Source organism: Acyrthosiphon pisum, chromosome A3, assembly GCF_005508785.2.
Source record: "Acyrthosiphon pisum isolate AL4f chromosome A3, pea_aphid_22Mar2018_4r6ur, whole genome shotgun sequence".
Classification (NCBI taxonomy): Eukaryota; Metazoa; Arthropoda; class Insecta; order Hemiptera; family Aphididae; genus Acyrthosiphon; species Acyrthosiphon pisum.
In genome coordinates, this window is record NC_042496.1 from 39,006,600 (window position 1) to 39,025,218 (window position 18,619).

Here is an 18,619-nt window from a genome sequence, read left to right on the forward strand (position 1 = left end):
TTCGCGGGGTAACCCCGTACCACTCCACTCCGCTCATCTAATCTTTTAATATTTATAACTCCTAAACTACTCGCACCATATTTGATTTTCATGTAGGTATCAAAATATTAAGAAAAATATTCTGCTTTGGAAAATAAAATTAAAACCCCGTGTTGTCATTCAAAAAAGTAAAAAACTTAAAAAATTATACGAATAAAAAATATTTAAAAATATAATTTTTTAAGAAAAACGTTGTTTTATAAGCGACTTGAAACTATGTAAAAAAATATTTTCAAAAAAATTTATACTTTTTGAAATAATGAGTGTTCTATGATAAAAGAATCACCCAGTATATTGGTAGATACAAATGCCTAGGTAGTAGAGGTATAGTAGGTATTATAATATCTATCGAAGGAAATACAAGCCAACACAAAAAAATTGATGCGGTATACATCGAAATGGTAACATTAGCCTATCTTAGTATGGTAAAACTTAAATATATTCATTTTTGATAATATATCATTTGATTATATATGATTTATCAAACCTGCAAATATATACACAACCCCCCGTTGATGCATGCCCACCCAACTCCCGAGTCAGCGGCTATTATTTTGTTTTCGTTTTACAGCTTCTGCAGCTGCCAATAAATCTCCATGCGATGATATAAGTTACAACTTTTTAAATTTATTACTGCCTACTGTGGTTGTCCGTTTATACTACCTAAAACCATAAACAAATTCTCGAAACTATTGTTATGACTTTATTAGTTATTACTTATTACTATAAGTATAACATTATAACTCTGGTACTCTTGGTACTCTGCACAATATTATATACATATAGATATACCGTGTTGCAGTTCGATAGTTTTTATAGTATGTTTAATGTTTATACTATAGGTATTATTTTTTATTTTCTATGAACTTTAAATATTGTTGTACATCAATCGTTTGGTGTTGGTGCACATTGTAATTTAAGTATTGTATATTCCATAAAAAAAACAACATGGTTCCTTGATCAAATACAAATCGGTAGGTACCTATACGCACGCGATGATGTATATCTCATTATTTTATATCTATATATTATATACATTATAGTTAATACATAATATTATATATATATTATGGTTAATACATATGAATTTATTAATACCTAATAATTTGGTCGATTAAAATAAAAAGAAGGTTAATGCAATTATAATTAACTTCGGTAGGTTATATAGGTATAGGTACCTCCTTATTTAAGGTATATAATAAGTAATAACTATATATTATACAATATACATATACGGAGTGATCCATCTTACGTAAAACACTAACATTTTTAAAATATTTTTTTACAATAATTTTAAATCGTTAAAAAACAACATTTTTCTAAAATTAGAAAATAAAAATTATAATAGCAGTATGGGTTTTTAATTCCAATGTGAAACACAATTTGGAGTAGGTTCGAAATATAAAATTTAAATAAAAATTATGGTATGACTTTTTTATTTTAAATATATATAGTAAATAAGTGTATGTTTGTAAAAAAAAAAAAAAATTGGTAAATGAGTAACGCTGTAGTGCTGTGTTAATTTGAATTCAATGATATAAAATCATTGTACCTATACGAAAAGTCGAAAAACGGTTCTAAGCGAAGACGCGGTCGTTGGCCTATAATATGCATAAGCCTATACAGCCTATATTAGCCTATAAGTATGTATATTTTATGAAATTCTTGCGTGGTTAAAATAATTTATTTTAGTTTTAGGATTTATTATTAGTATTACACTAGGTTAAATTCATTTTTATCGGAAATTTGCATTTGAAAATGTCATTTTGAGTTTTAAATATAATAATATACCTACTCTAAAAATATCAAGTACCCACGAATAATATTTACCATTAAAATATCTACAAAATAATTAAAATCGTTATTCATGGTTTTAATATAACCGAAGTCCTATTTCCGTCCAAATTTTAACTAAAAATAACTATAAAAAAAACTTTGTTTTATATTTTTTTTTACACATTTGGTTAAAGAATTAGTTACTTATGTGCAACCTTGTTTTAAATTTTCAATCTTTATGTATGAAAGTTGAAAATTATATAAATTTTGAACTACAAAATAATTTGTAAATTTACAATTTGATAAATTTTGTCAACATTTGAACTTAAAATGCTTATAAAAAAAAATCTTGCCTATGTTTTTTTATATTTTTAAACTCATATTATGGAACTATGTGTAATGAGCCTTGTGTTACATTTTATTGACATTTATAGAAAAAGAAACTAAAATTCAAAATTCAAAATGTCCATAAACAGCTCAAAATGAGTCAAAATATTTGAAAATGTTATCTAGCGTATATAGAAAATGATAAAATAAACTTAGTGTAAATTTCTACGATTGTTCGTTTTTGAATTACAACAAAATAAGAAAATTTCTCCATATGAGAAATTGAGTGATTATCCAATGCCGTAAAATATTAAACTTCAAACGTTTATAAAAATGTTAATTTGACTTTTTGGTAGACATTTTAGATTCGATAGAGCGATAAATGTATTGACTTTACAATGATATGTATTTATTTTTTTTTTTTTTTTTTGTGTCTGTCATCACCGTTTGAGACAGAACACTGCTTCGATTTTATTGTGCATTCGGGTGGTAAATATTTTAAATTCTTAATAGTTTTCAAAAGCGAAGGGAAAAACAAAACAAAAATTAAGGAAAAACGGTAATATTTACGTGAAATCGGTTTTCCACAAAATCGATTTTGGTTTTTGGTATAACTCTAAAACAAATAACCGAAGGTACATGACATTTTTACTGAATGTTTATACTAGCATTTTCTATACACGGTAAGATAAAAAAATCGCTACATGAGAAATAGAGTGGAAGATCCAATGTTGTAAAAACATGAAACGCTCATAAAAATGTATTATGACTTTTCTGTTGACACTTTTTTTTTTGATAAAAGTAGGCTAACTTATGAGGAATCTTGTATTACATTTTCAAATATCAGATTTAAAAAGAAGCATTTTTATGAATTTCTAACTCAATAATTTGCGAATTCTCGTAATATATATGTATTTTTTCAAAGTTTGAACTTTAAATGCGTGTAAAAAAAAAAATTGTGGATTTTTAATATTTTTCATCTGTAATTGTAACAATATATTAGGACTTGTATTGAATTTTAAAGCTTACATTTACCCAATAAATAACATTTTATTGATATTCATAGAAAAAAAAACTGAAACAATTGGTAACTGAAAATATTGCTAAACAGTATTCATAACAAATTAAAAATTCCCGTTTTTCCTTAATTTGTATGTTGTTTTTTCCGGTGCTTTTGAAAACTATTGGGAATTTTAAATTTCGACCTCCCGAAAGCACCAACTAGATTCAGTTTTACTGCCCCAAACGGTGATGAAAGGTACAAAAATATAAATAAATAAATAAAAAAAACATACATCATTGTAAAATTAATACATCTATTTAGGCTTTACATTTCAGTGTGGAAATCGTATAGAAAATTCGAAAAGAAAATTTAAATTGAGATAGAAAGATGTAGAAAAAATTTTGTTCAATGCGATATTTTTTTTTTTTGTACATTGATTAGAAATATATTTATAATAAGCATATAATACTACATAAATATAACTACAATAATTTTTATGTATATAAAGTACAAGTTTACTTAATTTTACAGACACTTTCAAATTTCAATTTTTTTTATAAGTGTCAATACAATTTTATTTGTTGGGTTAAAAAATAAAAAGCGTGAAATTGTAATACAAAGCTCCTGATAAATTTTTACAATAGCAGTTGAGAAATATTTAAAATGCATAGACATTATATAGGTACACGTTTTTTTTTATAAGCTATTAAAGTTTGCCAAAATTTATGAAACTTAAAATTTAAAAATTATTTTGTCGTTAACAATTTATAATATGTTCAACTTTTATAGTTAAGAATTGAAAATTTAATATAAGGTTTTACGTAAATAGGTAACTCTGTAACCAAAAAAACTAAAAAATATATAAACACAGTTTTTTATAGTTATTTTAAGTTCAAATTTGGACGAAATTACTTATTAAATAACCGATAGAATAACGATTTTAGTTATTTTTTTTGTGTAAAATAATATTGATCTGAAGTGATTTTTATTTTTATAATAATTTAATACATTTTACGTAAGACATAACTACACGATTTATTTCATGTTCTTTTAATATTATATTGTTTTTATATTTGGTCATTCATTATTTTATTTTATTTTTATTATCTGGTTCATATCTAAGATTTCTATTCATTACAAACGTATTATAATTTGTAATAGGAAGTAACAATATTTGTTTTTCTTCATAACATAAAGGAAGGTATTCGTGATTCAAGGTTATATAGTAATTTTCCATTTGTTTTTCAGTAATTACTAATTCCTATATAGGTACCTACTATGTAACGTAACAGTGTCAATTTCTATTTTTTTTAAATTTACCTACGGCGTCTGCATACCTATTATTGTTTTGTGAATTTATACAAATACCATCATTCGATTTTCTATAAATTAACTACGTAAAGATTTAATTTTTTTTTTATGTACTTTAAAATCGGGGTTTCACCAATTAAAGTATTGGTAGGTATTTAAAATTATTTTTTCTAGTATCAATAGTTAATATGAGAAAGTTATACATTTAAGTTGAAATAAATCAAGTGAAAACAAACAATTCGTATTTATAAATGTCTCAGATTCGAAGAAGGATTTTATGTTTCAAACGCACTTTAGTACCATCGACCTACCATAAATACCAACTCAAACTTTGACCTAACAGTATGCAGGGTAAATATACATTAAACAGCAACTATATATGAAGGATACGGAAACCGCTATCACAGGTTATAAACTCCTACGCGTATATTCAAATGCGTATGTACACTTTAAGACTGTGCCTATAATAGTAGTATGACTTATTTTTTAGTCTGACAAACGAAATGCATTTTTACAAAGATAGTGTCATAATATGTGCATATCAAATATTTAAATTTCCCGACTAATTTTTGATAATGTTATATGAACAGAACGAAAACATATATACGTATATATAGAGACGGGTGCTGCAGTGCGCATTATTTACCGTTGGAACAAATATTTTCCGACTTTTCGTATCCGACTTTCGTGTCGTTTTTTTTTTTTTTTGATGTCGAGAATTAGGTATACATGCGATTAAAACACGAGTGTAAACAGCGTACGTATATAATAATATAATACCTACCTACTGTATTCTGCGAGAACACGCGACGCACAGACGAAGCAACGGATATTATTGTAACCTTCCTGCATAACCTTCTTTCGTATACCTTTCATAATATTATATTACTAATAATATCCCCCATCGCGGATTTAGATTTCAAAACCGCGTACTGAATACTTTAGGGCATAAATGCCTACATAATAGTAGGTACATAATATGCCCAACGCCGACGCGCAGCCGGCCGAGTTCAAAAAGAATATTATTATTATGTATATACCCATATAATACATAGGTACCTACACACAGCTCTTATCGTACAACGCGCGCCGGAGTCATTTTTGTAATTTATCGGTTTTTATTTAAACCACTAGGTAACGTTTAATACTTATTATTTTATTGGTGTTTATACCGGTTTCGGCAGTCTGGACATCGCTCGAACGGATTTTATTGCTCGGGACGGTGGAAACGCGCTATTAAAAACCATCAAGAAAAACCCTTTCGCCGTGCACGACAAGGCGGCGAAAAAAAAAACAACCGACCACATTATCTTATTTAATTTTATTGCATTAAACATTTCCCACTCGCCCTCCCCCACCCCCTCCACCCCTCGTACACGCCGCCGCAGCAGTCGTCGTAACTATAACTTTGATAGCTGTACACACATTATATTATATACTTGTACACGTTCTGACGGTTTTAGTTCAATTTTTTCCATTTTTATATCCTTATTCCAATGGAGACATCACCGTCATCAACAAAAGGTTTCACGTCGCGCGGAGGAATGTTACTTTTATTCTTTTCGTCGGAAACGAAGACGTCGCCGGTGAGCGTAGTACCTACCTATAATAATATAGTGTGTACATCCGAAGGGCCATTAAAACGACCCGATGGTCGATAAATGTGCAGAGCTATAATGTCGGAGAGCAATAATTATTATTATATTATAATATTATTTACATCCGATAGACCATAATATAATATATTATATAATTACCTTGGTCGTTGGTGATAAACTCGATGATATAGGTAGTCGATATTAATATATCATACCGATGTCTCGAGAACACATAATTTTTGCAGTTAGGAACGATCAACCGATGTCTGCAATGTAACTCGACGACAATGTATGATTTTATTATACTTCCACACTGCGTAAGTATAATACTGTGTGACGTGTACAAAAATAAGAGCCTTCGATATTTTTCCATAGTTATAATCGGTGCCAGTTTTCAAATTTTCCGCAATTCTATCAGATTTGAAAATTTAATTTTATATTTTAGTTTCCACCTTAATTATAATACGCTTTTCCAACCAATTTACTTCCCAATACCTATTTAGGGAGGTAAGGGTTTAAAGGGTGTATTACATTCGAAAAAAAATTACTTCATGGGAATAATTCTCTGGCCTGGGAGAATTGTCGAATTTTGATAAATATTTTTTTATCTGAAAGAAAAAGACTTCCTACAGGCCGCATCAAACTTCGATTTTTTATTTTATTCCAAATAATGGTATAAATTAATTTATAAAAAAAACGCTTAAAATTGTATTATTTTTGAAGATATATTACCTATAATGTTTGAGATTAAAATATTGAAAAACGAAGATCGATCCGGCCTGTAGAATATTACTCTCTAGTCTCTATTATTAATTATAAAATTTGGTTGATTCTATAATCTACAGGAGAAGATCATTATTCCCGTAGTTTTTTTTGTGTACAAAATTACATTGGCGCCGGACGCCTTAACCATCTTCGTAATAATATTGTATTTATATTATAATAAATAGATACTCCATTATTGAAGGTTTTTCAGTTATTGATTAGTGATTACATAATAATATATTACTTAGAGTACTTAAATAGTACTCTGTCCATTAATATATTATATTCGTGGACAGAGTGCCTACACGGCTACACGTTTCAGAAAGATTAAGTTATCTGAGGTAAAGTTGATTTTATCGGTATGAGATCCAAAAGTTTTAATGCCAATAATATACTAATCTGAGTGTCAGAATATTTAATGCAAAATTTGTCTGGCTGCACCAAAATATAAAAGCACACTCTTAAACAATTTAAGCGTTTAGAAAATATTCGAGTGGACACATTTTTTAAATTTGTTATGATGACATGTTCGTATATCTTCAATAATTTGATTTGTTTGCTGCAGTTCACTACACTTATCTATTGTAACTTTTTTCCTTTAAGTCATTGTAGCTTTTCTCATTTATATTTCTCATTATGTGTTTCATGTAGGTACTACGTATTTGTCTTGCTTCTTTGGATTGTACTCTTCGTTCGTTACCTTCTATATAATGCTTTTTGTTTGGTTATTGTGATGCAGTTGATGCCAATCGTTGTACCCATCTCTTCTGGTTTTGATACCATGGCACCATACCAAAGTTCTGGTATTTTCTTTAGTCTGTTCAATACTTTCTAGTTCGTTATTCAGTATTCTTTCCGTCCATTTATTTAATCTTGAGCATTTTACCATCATGGCATTGCATTTCAAAGTCCTCTGGTTTTATTTTCTCTCCTTTATTATCTGTCCAAATTTCACAACAATGGTTTTATGACCACACTCTTCAGATGCATTTACAGGAACTTTTTCTTTACATGTAAAGGCATACTAGTAATGGTCGGTATAAATTTATTGTTGTCCTAAAAAGCACTACTAGCTTGTGATATCCTGATAACTTTGTCTGATTTACTTCAATCATCTCCTATTATTTTACTTTATAAATCATAAAAGTATTGTATACTTTTCTGTACGTAATAGTATAATACATACCTATCTATTTTTACTTAAATAGATAAATAGGATTTTTTTTTATTTATTAGCATTGTCTTGTTTTGAAGTATTTCGTTTATCTTAACTAGAATATTTTAACGATGTAATATTCTTAACATTTTGCAGGAAAAACAATATTATTTCCCAAATGCTAAATTGGTTGCGACATTATATAAAAATTGCCTTGATTTATCACTTTCCGAAAAATAGCCGGCTCCGGATATAGGTACCCTTAACACAGTTAACACCGTGTATATCGTGTAAATGGACATGTAGTACATGTGTACACAATCACACTTGTAAAAAAATATAAACCGTGCGCGTGAAACTGTTACATTTTTATCGGTACACTCGTTGAATTTCGAATTAAATCGCTTACGCATAACGCACATGTACTATACGTCTATATATATATATAATACGTATGCCTCGGAGTCGTACTCGGATTTGATTTATCGTCCTCCGGACGGACGTCTGCGCCACCACCACCGCAATTTGGACCGTTGATTGTCGCGAACGATGTTGTAGTCGTTTTAGTCGTCGCTGTCGTGTCGTCGACGTCGTCCTCGTCCCGCGAAACGCGGCGCGGTGGTGGTGTAGATCGACCGAACAAACCGATCCCCCGAGAGTCGTTATAATAATAATAATAATAATAATATTATGTGTACTCGTCGGCCGCTATAATAATGTTCCCCACGCGCACAAACAGTTGTAGTTTAGTATATATATATATATGTGTGTGTGTTTGCGCTGTTTCGGACGACTTTTTCGACGTGACAGCTGCGCGTTGAAACAATAGCGCGTTTATTAAAAAAAAATAAAATAAAAAGAACAGCAACAACAAACAAATCCCACCGCCGGCGCATCGCGCGATGTGATATTATATAAAATTATGCGGTAACCGCGGTGATGCCAAGGTAGTTTATCGAGGCCCCGAACCGACTTGTACAAGGTGGTGGTGGTGGAGGTGGAGAGGGGATGTTCGAGCGAGATTAGGAGGACGGTGAGCTAGTGTGTATGGGATACACATATTAATCGTCTCGTATAACATGTATAAATCTATATTTTATGGCTTTCTTCGCGATAAATTATGCGCGCGCATAAATTAAAAATTAACGAGCGCGTCAAACTAAATAATATAATATATTATTATATACTAAAAACTAAACATATATTGAGGTGTTGTGGTGAGCTCGAATTGCGTATAGTCTGCATTACCACACGCACACGATATCTATATATTATATATTTTCGATAAATACAAAATATATACGCGATACGAGTGTTATATAGACATAATAATATTTAATTTATGCATAATCGTTCTTGCATCTCATACATACGTGTATATTATATATATACAGAGTGTAACAGATAGAACATACTTTTGGAATAACTTTTGTTCTAATCAATATATTTTTAATTTTTTTTTCATATATAATTTATAGCCACGTGTAATAAAAAAAAAAACTATATTATTAATATATTTATATGATTAATACTGAAAATGAAAAATTACAAAATATAGCCAGTTTGTGAATCTGATTAAGATCTTGATAAGATCGATTTGGATGGTAAAAACATTTATCTAAGTAAAGTAATTTATTTTTTAGAATTTTTAAAAATATTATTTTTTGAAATTTGCTAACACGGGTATGTCTCTTAAACTATTTACCAATTATTTAATTGTATCAATTTTTGTCATACGTTTGAGTAGCATCAATTTTTTTTTTTCGTCAGTTCTTTCAGTCAGTTCTTACACCCTGTATATATGCAACTATACTAGACACGTAGGTATATGTGTGGTATATAGTTGTGGCGTATTGTATATATTACATATTATTATACAATAATTATTATAGGTAGGTATACCTATATTGTGTGTGTTATGGTCGCGTACGCACTGTACGCGCGCGCGGTTCACCACCTGTTCACACAGAGTCGCGCGTATCGGCTGCCATATTGTTACCTGGCCAATGGCGTTCTCTCGTCCCGCACACCACAGCGGTTTGTCGGACAATCGTTAACGCGAGAAGGTATAAAAGAAAACCGCGGCGACCCATCATATATATGCATTATGGTAATTTAACATCATACCCGCCGTATAAGCCTATTATATTGTGTATGATATTATAATAGCGAATACATATTTGTACACAGACGCACATATCACATTTCACAACAATATTATAACAATGTAGGTACCCTGTGCGCGGGAAGAGTTCGAAACGATTTGGCGACGATAGGTAGGTACCGTAACTTACCCATGACCACCATTAACCAGTTATGCATACGAACGCCCGTGCTGCAGCAGTCGCCCTCGCGCAATTTCCTCGGGAAACTCTGTGCAGGTTTCCGGCTATAGTGCGAAATGTAAAGGTGCCTATGGTTATAGTCGATACATCACAATACCTATATAGATTACTCGGAGTATAATAATTATTGCGTTTAGGTATTTGTAGGACATATTATTATTATGTAATACCTAGGTATCACCGACGCGGTATTAGCGGCGTGCTGCAGGTATATACCTACCTACACCGCGGTTCTGGCGATCGCGGCATATATATAGACATACCCTTCGTGTGGGCAAACCAATAACTGCGTGTACATCACATACCCACACGGGCCGTGTGTACAACACTCGTAAACTATATAATATTATATTATGTACCCGAGCGCGCGCGGTATATACTTAAATATTGTTATTAATCGTCTCTCTGCTCGTCGTTATTGTCGTCGCCGTTGCTGCAGTGTGTGTGTGTGTGATGTATGTATGTCTGTGGATTATCTCGAGTGGCTTGGCGGCTTATTTGAAAAACCTCGAGCGGCCCGAGATAACGTTTTGGAATTACAAAAACCTTATCCTATCAGTTGTGTCGTCGTATGGGTACACACGCACGCACGGAAAACGTTGAACAAGTCAAACATGTGTATATTTTGTGTGTGTGTGAGCACTGAGCGTGTATACCTATGTGTGTGAAAAGGTGAAAAAAAAAAATGTTTAAACCACACAACGCACATGCACGACGAATATACCGAACGAGATAACCGAGCGAAGAGTATATTATATTTTCGTGTGGCTTACGTGTTCGTTTTTCACTTGATTTGTTCCGTCATTGCTGTAGGTAACCTACCTCTATATAACATATAGGTATAATGCAATACAATTTATTATTTATATACATCGAGTTGAGCGAATTTATCGTGCCGTATTTATATATAGGTATACTTACAGGCTATAGATACACTATGTGCAGTAACCCTCAACACACACACACACACACACACACATGACTGTAGATACCTACATATTAATTTATATAGGTAAACTATACAGGGTGATCAGCCGTGACTTTTTATTTTCCTGTGGGTCGCTCTGTTTGTAGGTGTTTAAAATGCAGTTTACCTATATACTATAAGTTCCGATCGACTCGAGTGCGTTTTGTATTCGACGTATGCAAGCGATGTAATTTCTAAATCTATATTATGCATAAAGGCAAAGGTAATATAGACGTATAAGTAGGTTAACACTCTATATAATATGTATGTCATATACATAACTTCCCTGTACAAAAATAACGAATCGGTACTATATAGACTTCAACACAGTGGCTTCATGAACTTTATGAACCACATATTAAAACTATACCAGCAAACCCATGCATTTAAAATCGTCTAATAATGCAATAATTTATATATCACATAGTATTTTAAAAATATAATTCATTAAAATTTGGAAGTATCGAGTAGGTAATATTACCTATTATTATTAAAATTAATCATAACATTGCAGGCGACTCGATACAGTATTAAAATTAATTTTTATTAATATTTAAATCTATGTTAAAAGTTGTATGAACAATTATTGCTGAAAAAAATGCATACCGCGTGATGCCACTGTGCTACAACAGCTGGACAACCATAGTGTAGATATACCTATTCAATTAATTATACCCAACAATAAGTCTTATAACTTTATTTTTAATCATCAAAATATGTGTTTATACTTAACGATGCTCATTCATATAATATTATAGGTAAGCTGGTAGGAACATAATGTATTATAAAACGTTCGCTGCTGCAGTGATTAAGTACGACGATTTAACGCGATATAATAATGCCTATTTATATAAATTATATATATATATGTACCTATATATTATTACTATACAACTTTATAGTGTGGCCGTATACGTATACCATCTACCGATGACTGATCATATTAATTGTTTGAAAAAGATTTTCAATTATCTAAATAAAACAAAAAACTGAAAAAACTCAATAAATGTTATACGCTTGTACAAGTATATTGCTTGTATACTAAAATTCTATTAATTACCAACATAATCCACGAAAATCGCGTCAAAAAAATTAACACAAACCTATTATTGAATTTAGTAATTTATATTATATAACATCGTAAACAATGCCTAGCTCTATTTCAAAATATTCGAGAAATCAACTTATCTTTCCAACAAAAACGTAATTGATGACTTTTACAAGCTTAGTATAATAGTTCATTCCTCAAAAAAGTCCATCATTTTTTAGATATATTTATTGCATAATATATAAATACGTTGATGTACCTACATGATTATTAAGTATCATAATAATATACTAATTCAAAAACTCCATTATAATATTGTAATGTTGATAATGATATTTAAGAAGTGAGCACCTACTGTCGTACCAACTGGTTGTCATAAAGTTCTCGTGGTGCACCAGCATTTGACCAATGGTACCCATTTAATATTTATTCTTAGAACTAAAACAAAATATAATATACCTAATATAAATTTAATTTAATAGTTTTACGTTACCCACAACGATGAAGATGTGATAAAACGTATTACGATTATAGCCGTACTTATATTTTGTATAATACCTATGTGTCCACGTTGTGTCTGAAAATAAATCATCACGATTTATAAATTAATTTCAATTATTTTTAATCTTTTTTTATAGACGATCAATAAAATATCTATAAAACAATAATTAAAAATCTCAGAAGATGGATCAATTAAATTGTATGTTGATGTTTATGTTTACCTTGCCGTGTTACCACGTTAAGCGATTGTATAGACAATAAAAATGTCACATAGTACTTATGCACACCCGTGCCGCGGAAATTGCTACTAATTTATCATCTTTATTATTTCACAGCAACAGCTCTTGTGTAAATTAATAAACTCGCGCGCAGTTGTTAAACCTTCAATTTATTAAACCGGCACACCTAATAAATAATTTTTCTTTTCACTCTACAGGTAGAACACGCACCAAAGATAAGTACAGGGTCGTATACACCGACTTGCAGCGCTTGGAACTCGAGAAGGAATTTCACTTTAACCGATACATCACGATCACAAGAAAAACCGAGCTGTCCAAAATGCTGAGCCTGTCCGAAAGACAAGTAAGTTCATATTATTATAATATTTTTGAACAGATAAAATCGATAATTGAGCCGACACGCGCTAATAACAAAGTGGGGAGGTATATTTTATTTAAAAAAATTAAACGGCAGCGGCATAATAGTTATTTTCATTAGGTAGGTAGGTACAACTGACATATAATATAATATCTGACCACTTGTGACAATTAATATCAGGCACAATACTCGGAAAATAATTTTAGAATGAATGCATGTATAAAACGGTAAGAATATAATAATATACAATTTTTAATTGTTTATACGATATATATCTATAACATTAAGTTTTAATGTATTAATTACTGTTCAAAATTAAAGTTTTTTTCGATAAATGTTTTCAGAATATAACTTACAAATAGGTTTGTAGGTATACGCTTTTGTATTTCTAGAAAGAAATATCGTTCTCTGCAAATTTTGATTTAGATATTAAGGTATTAAATATTGTTTTTTAAATAAAATGATGTAAATTATATCGTTAAATGTCTTTACACTAAACGTACCTACTTATATAATTTAAAAGTTTATTTTTTACAACAATTTCATTTAAAAATGGTTACAACTGTATTCAACTGTGATAACTGCTCTAATTGCTTAAAGTTTAGATAAGTGAAGTGGATATATTATATACATTGTTTGCGGGAATTTTATCTCTATACATTAACACATTTTACTTATCCACTGAGTTTTTCTAAAATCATACTTCATGCAGCGAATATAATGAACCTAATGTTATACAATATGATAATATAATACATATTTTTAAATTTTGACCAAAATATAATAAGATTTATATTATATAAATAGAAACACACACACACACACACATTCACGCTTTATATAGGTTATAGGTGCATAATATTTATATAAGTATAGACTATACTGGCTATAGAGTGATTCACTAATTAAGTACAAGTATAATAATAATCCATATTTTTTTAGTTTTCGTATGCATATGAGAATTTCAAAAATATTTCCATTTACGCGTCTTGATCATTATGAAAAATATATTTCTGGGTAGGGCTGAAGTTTTTTATTTGATACATTCAAGAGGAAGAGAAAAATAAATATTTAACTGATATACTCGTAGATATAGGGTACAATGGTACATATACCTATATTCAAAACAATTAAATTAATTTAAATTTAGAAGATGCGTGTTATAATTATACAATAATAATAGTATAATATATTTACTTACATTGAAACATGCACTGAGTGAATTTTATAATTAGGTATGTTTGTTATTATTAATTATTATAATATAATTTGATTATTTCAGTAAATAAATCGCCTAAACAAAGCTAATATTTCATAATTATTGTAATTGACATGTAATTTGGTGTAACCTATAAACCATAACAAACAATAATAATAATATAACCAATAAATTAATATCAATGATAATATATAGTTCAATAGTTGTATAATTTCGAAATGCATTATATTACAGGTGAAAATATGGTTTCAAAACAGGCGAGCCAAACAGCGGAAAATCGACAAAAAACGAGAAGAGACGATCATCAACGAGAACTCAAAACAACTGATCCAGACACCTGTCGATACAAATTATTCGATCGAGAGCTGTTCGTCCCTATGAAACGATCGGCAAAATCGTACCGCGTAAATCGACGATATGAGCTTATATTCGACCGCGGGTATAACATTATTATTATTATGATAATTGTCGATAAACCTAAAAAAAATGTGGGCACAACGAAATCGGTCGTTATACATAACATTTTGTATAATATTTTATATAAATCGTAAGTTTGAATCGCGTCCAAATGAAACAATTAAACACTTTTCATTATTTTATTTTTTAAACACAATTTTATTTTTATTTTAAAAATTAGCCTATTATTATTATTATTATAATACAAGACGTTATGTTTTTGTTTTAGCCGACTTTCAATAATGCGTGCTTATCATACCGTTACACTTTTGACTGTACATAATTATTATTATAATATAGAAATCGTTTAATTTTACCTTAATACCCGCGCTATTATTATTGGTGTATTCGTTATAATATAATAATAATAAGAGGTAGGTATAACTGTTACTCGAATTTTAATTTTTACGAATGTATATAGTGAGCTTATCGAACTTGTTGATATTTTTAATTGTTGCCGTTGTGTACTTACCTTCATAGGTTTTATTGTAATAACATTATGTTTTAATAATTACAGGTGTACACCTACCTATATACCTTTCTGGCTATATCGATTATAATGTATGTATAGGTACAACTGTTGTTTACCAACGTTATTAGAATAATAATGATAATAATATTAGTAATAATAATAATAAATTATTATTATTATTATTATAATAATGCGATTGTTATTATGTTGACGAATGTGTTTGTACTTATCGGCGAACGTTAGCTATGGTGACGTGTAAGCGGTGTACCCATATCACTTGGAATTTTATTTATAGATTGTAAATAATATATTGTACTTAAGCAGACTTAATCCGAACGAATATAAGTAGTTGAACTTAAAATAAGATTATAATATTAAAATGTTTTAAAAAAAATGGAGTTGAACAATAAATTATGTGAATAATTATTATTCTTAGGTATCGAAATGTATATGTTTCAGATCGTTTCAATGCGTATAATTTATTACTATTATTATTATTATTATTATTATAAATATTATTTGTATCATTATAATCATTATTATTTTATTATTATTTTTTAAGGAAAAATACGATTTCATTTGTTTATCGTTATTTTTTTCAGTGTTGTATAATTATTTTGGTTGATGTATTGTAAAAATAAATAGGGCATAAAACTTATTGGTTAAAAATAATTGTATTTGTATTAATTTGTTTAAGACAATTTATGTGAAATTAAACGACACTGCTATATAATTTCGCCTAGTTCAAAATGTAAATCCTATATACCTATAGTATTCTATATAATATTATTATATACTTATATACCTACATCAATAAAAAACATGTTAGGAACATATTTTTTTACAAACCTAAAGATCAGTTTAGATAGGTAGGGGTACCTGCTAGGTACTCTCATGGTTGTCGTCATCGATCTGTATTTATAGTGAGTTTCAATTGCTTATATCTTAAACCTTGCTTATATAAGTAGCTATATATATTATTATCTAGAGTAGTTATATCCTCGTCGTGTCCGTCCGTCCGTTAGTTACCAGTATAAATATTAATGTACCTACCTAATACGAAAAATATTCCCATGACCAATGTGATTCGTAGGCACTAGGCTGTGCAAAATATCAAATAATTACGTTCGTATGCATAATGCGTACAACGATATAGTGTGCAAAAACATTATTCGTATGACGTACAAAATTGAAAATTGACCCCCTGCAGATTTCCGACTGATCAGGAATTTGAAAACACAATACGCAGCCCCCTTCAACTTGAAAGTTGTGAAATATTTTGAATAAGAAAACTACTTAAAGGATGTTTACACTAAAACAAACGCCATCAGTCGTCAAATCCAATTAGGTATGTGTACCTACGACATTCAATTGAAAGGAATTTAAATTTTTTTGCATTTCGACGTTCAGCTATATTATAATACCTATGTATGCTTATTATGCTGAGTAATTCAATAAATTACCGGCATGCATGGGTAATTAACGGGTAACAGTCCGTCTTATTATTTTTTTTTCCACAATAATTCGTTTATCAATAAAAATAATATTATTTTCGTTGAAACGATATTTGCAATATATAATCATCATAATTCTCTATCCGTTATAATAGTTGGTTTAGATACTTCCAAGAATAATTTATTACAATATTATTGTTATTTGGAAATAAGTAATAATATAGTAAATTATAATAAATTATTATTAAATTATTATAATACTATATATACGTGTATTATAGTTTCATGTAATATAATTTATTCGAGTATTTATTTATTTTTTTTTATTAATTAACCGTCGGTGACTTAGTCCATCGGATGGTTTTTAACTGTGGGGGAGGGTACTGCAGGTTTTTGTAAACACAAGTGTTTTAGTTTGGCAGAATTTTCAAGTCGGCACCCGTAGGTATCTGACATGCCCTGGTGGGGGATGGCGGCCACTCTCTCGGGTTTCCGACGTCCTAGTCCGCTCGGTCTCCTTATGCAATCATTGTATTATGACAAATAAGTTATTATATTACTACACTATTAATATTATAGAGCACTACATAGCCGTAAATATAATTTTCATATAATATAAAGCGAATTACATTATATTTCGTCAGTTTGGTTTTTAGATGCCTATCTAATGTTTACGAATGTCCAAGCATAACGTACAAAGTTATCATACAGGGTGTGCGCCTTATCTAATATATACCGTTATCAACAGCTGATAACCACCACTGGTGATTGGCATAATCTTATGGCTGGGTAAATATTGTTGGTTCGTTTGCGATTTTACACTATCAAAACGAGAGCTTGAATTGTTATTTATTACAATAGATACAAACATGTTATTTGTATATTATATTAAATGTTCGGTTCAGTGCTATCCGAAACGCACTCGAGAGAGTTGTGGACGAGACCGAGTGGACCGCGAGCGAACGCCTAAAGAGGCGCGCCGAGGGAACAGCTGTTTGTAGGCCTTAAGGGCCATTTTGTCCTCCGTCGACGGTGCTGTCGTCGATGGCGACGTTCAGCTGTTGCCTTCAACGCCTCGGCTGGGTGTGAGCTTCGTCAGCTTGTAGGCACCGGGTCGTACTTGAGTGCACATTTTGGGATATTGTTCAGATCTGTTGTCTGCGGGTATTGCGGTTGGTTTCGGTTGAGAGTCGGATGACCACTCTGATTTTTCCATTGCTTGTGTGATGGTCGACACCTATGGACTCGTGTCGGACGCTTGCCCATGACGAGTTAAAATAAATAACGCACTTATAGGAATTTATCTAATTGTATTTAGACCATATGAAGGCTCGTGTTTTTTTTTTTTTGTGGTAACTGTTGGATTTGGGACCGGTCTAGACTGCGGATGAGTTTGTACGTAGAGAGCGAGCTTCGGTAAAACAATGTTTTGCTGTTTTTAATAGAGGACTGTTTAACGATGGACGTCCGTGCTGAAGTAAGAATTGCGTTGTTTGACACAACCCTTATAAGGAGGTTGTGACGGTACGGATTCCGATGCTTTGGATAGCTTCCAGTTTGATTTGGAGATTAGAGGTCCCCGTTC

At 30.4% G+C, this 18,619-nt stretch overlaps 1 protein-coding gene across 1 annotated transcript in view; it reads left to right on the forward strand.

Annotated features, from left to right (window-relative positions):
• LOC100574453 (homeobox protein CDX-2) overlaps positions 1 to 16,083 on the forward strand; it is a 40,133-nt gene extending 24,050 nt beyond the window's left edge. The window contains exons 2-3 of the mRNA XM_003244354.4: positions 13,273 to 13,418; positions 14,887 to 16,083. Coding sequence (XP_003244402.1) covers positions 13,273 to 13,418; positions 14,887 to 15,033 — 293 coding nt within the window. The 3' untranslated portion in view covers positions 15,034 to 16,083. The remainder of the gene's footprint in view (positions 1 to 13,272; positions 13,419 to 14,886) is intronic.
• Positions 16,084 to 18,619: the final 2,536 nt, after the last annotated feature.